The sequence below is a fragment of the Phaenicophaeus curvirostris genome, chromosome 34 (genome assembly GCF_032191515.1).
Source record: "Phaenicophaeus curvirostris isolate KB17595 chromosome 34, BPBGC_Pcur_1.0, whole genome shotgun sequence".
Lineage (NCBI taxonomy): Eukaryota > Metazoa > Chordata > Aves > Cuculiformes > Cuculidae > Phaenicophaeus > Phaenicophaeus curvirostris.
This window is the reverse complement of record NC_091425.1, coordinates 48,045-50,391: the sequence shown is the minus strand read 5'-3', so window position 1 is coordinate 50,391 and position 2,347 is coordinate 48,045. Positions and strand designations below refer to the sequence as shown.

General features: G+C 53.2%; 1 protein-coding gene across 1 annotated transcript; it reads left to right on the top strand.

The window, feature by feature from the left end:
• Positions 1-730: 730 nt before the first annotated feature.
• On the top strand, positions 731-1,672 carry LOC138732592 (olfactory receptor 14A16-like). The gene has a single exon (XM_069879232.1). The coding sequence runs from the start codon at positions 731-733 to the stop codon at positions 1,670-1,672; it is 942 nt and encodes a 313-aa protein (XP_069735333.1).
• The last annotated feature ends 675 nt before the right edge of the window (positions 1,673-2,347 follow it).

Here is a 2,347-nt window from a genome sequence, read left to right as displayed (position 1 = left end):
GTCAGATGGGATCTGTGAGCGCTGACAGGGAGAAGGCATGGGACAGGGAATCAGCTCCATTGAGGAAAACCTCCAGAGAGAAGGGATAGGATCAGAGATTGAGAGGAAACTTAAACCAGAGATGTTGCTGTTGTTCTCTTGTTCTCTCTGCCAGTCTCTCTGGGGATGGGAGTTGCAGAGTCAGGCACTGATCTTCTGTGTGGCCTTGGGCAGTGCATTCCTGAGGAATTAATTATCTCGTCTGCACTAAGATATCCTCGTTAGGACATTTGGCTTTTCTTGAGTTTTCCTCGCAAGCACTATGCTGCCCTCACAGATGCAAACCTGTCCCGTCACACCTTTAGGCATTCGAAACCTCTAAGCCTGCTACCTTCTCAGCTCCTCATCCCCGGCAGTGCAGATGCTGACAGGCCCTTCTGCACCAGGAGCAGTTCCCCAGGACAACGCTGAGCCCCAGCAGTGTCCCCTGTCCCCACCGTCCCCATGTCCCCTGCTGCAGAGCAGGGCTGACTCCTCGCAGCCAGCGGGCAGAGGCTCTGCTCCTCCCGGCACATTCAGCCGGCACCGAGCAGGGCTCCAGGCTCAGAGCTGGAGGAAGGGCTGAAAAAAGGGGACAAGGTGTGAGCAGGAGGGAGGGGAAGGAGAAATGGCTTTGATTTGGCTCAGAGGTTATCCTAACTTGTCACTGTCCTTCTCTCATATGACAGTGTCCTGTGTCTGGAGGCAGCAGATGTCCAACAGCAGCTCCATCACCCAGTTCCTCCTCCTGCCATTCGCAGACTCACGGGAGCTGCAGCTCTTGCACTTCTGGCTCTTCCTGGGCATCTACCTGGCTGCCCTCCTGGGAAACGGCCTCATCATCATCACCATCGCCTGGGACCACCACCTCCACACCCCCATGTACTTCTTCCTCCTCAACCTCGCCCTCCTCGACCTGGGATCCATCTCCACCACTGTCCCCAAATCCATGGCCAATTCCCTCTGGGACACCAGGGCCATCTCCTACTCAGGATGTGTTGCCCAAATGTTTCTATTTATTTTCTTCCTTGGTACAGAATATTTTCTTCTCACAGTCATGTCCTACGACCGCTACGTTGCCATCTGCAACCCCCTGCACTACGGGACCCTCCTGGGCACCAGAGCTTGTGTCCACATGGCAGCAGCTGCCTGGGGCGCTGGGTTTCTCTCTGCTCTGCTGCACACGGCCAGTACATTTTCCCTGCCCCTGTGCCAGGGCAATGCTGTGGACCAGTTCTTCTGTGAAATCCCCCAGATCCTCAAGCTCTCCTGCTCACATGCCAACCTCAGGGAGGTTGGGCTTATTGTGGTTAGTTTCTTTGTAGGTTTTGGCTGTTTTGTTTTCATTGTGGTGTCCTATGTGCAGATCTTCAGGGCCGTGCTGAGGATCCCCTCGGAGCAGGGACGGCACAAAGCCTTCTCCACGTGCCTCCCTCACCTGGCTGTGGTCTCCCTGTTTCTCAGCACTGGCACGTTTACCTACCTTAAGCCTCCCTCCTTCTCCTCCCCATCCATGAATTTAGTTGTGTCATTTCTCTATGCAGTGGTAACTCCAGCACTGAATCCCCTCATCTACGGCTTGAGGAACAAGGACCTCAAGGATGCGCTGCGGGAACTTATAACTGGACAGAGCTCTGATGCAATAAATTCCTGACCTTCTGCATAGCAGTTCTGGTGTTACTCATGGCTGGTGTTACTGCCTTCTATATTTTTATATTTCTACTGTTTTTTTAGCTTGTGATCGTGTTTTCAACTCTTTTTGAGTTGGTTGTGGGTTAGGTAATGACAACCCACACTATTGTAATCAAAATAAAGCCACTGCAGCACCTTGTCTCTTCCTCTGACCCTTCGTCCAAGGCTTTCTGGAGCTTCAGGAACAATTCCTTTGCTCATGGCTGGAAAAGAAGAAAGTCCCAGCAGGGCAGCACTGCCAGGCACCAGCACTTGATCCCCCAGAGCTGTTCTCTCTCCATTTCCACACTCTCCTTCTCCCCCCTTGCCTTGCTGTAAGGCCTGAGGGCTCTGAGCTTGGTCACAGCCATGCTGCTTGTGGGACAGAGCTGCCTCCAGAACAGCCTTTCCATAGAGCAAGGGGACCTCCTCAGGGCAGAGCCTCAAGGCTTGGGGCTTCTTCTAAACTTTCTCTCAGGAACTGACTCAAGCATTTGTCCCAGAGGCAATAATCCTGGTGAAACCCCTGCCAACCACCATTCCCAGCACCGGCCTCTCACCCCAGCTTGGAGAGTTTCTTTGTTCTTCCATGAGAGGACACTGATTGAGTAGACCAAAGGCCAATTTGGCATTGTACGGATCAGATGTGAGCGCACAC

What these genes read in the sequence shown, in the direction of transcription:
- LOC138732592 (XM_069879232.1), top strand. Translation starts at nt 731, where the DNA reads ATGTCCAACAGCAGCTCCATCACCCAGTTCCTCCTCCTGCCATTCGCA.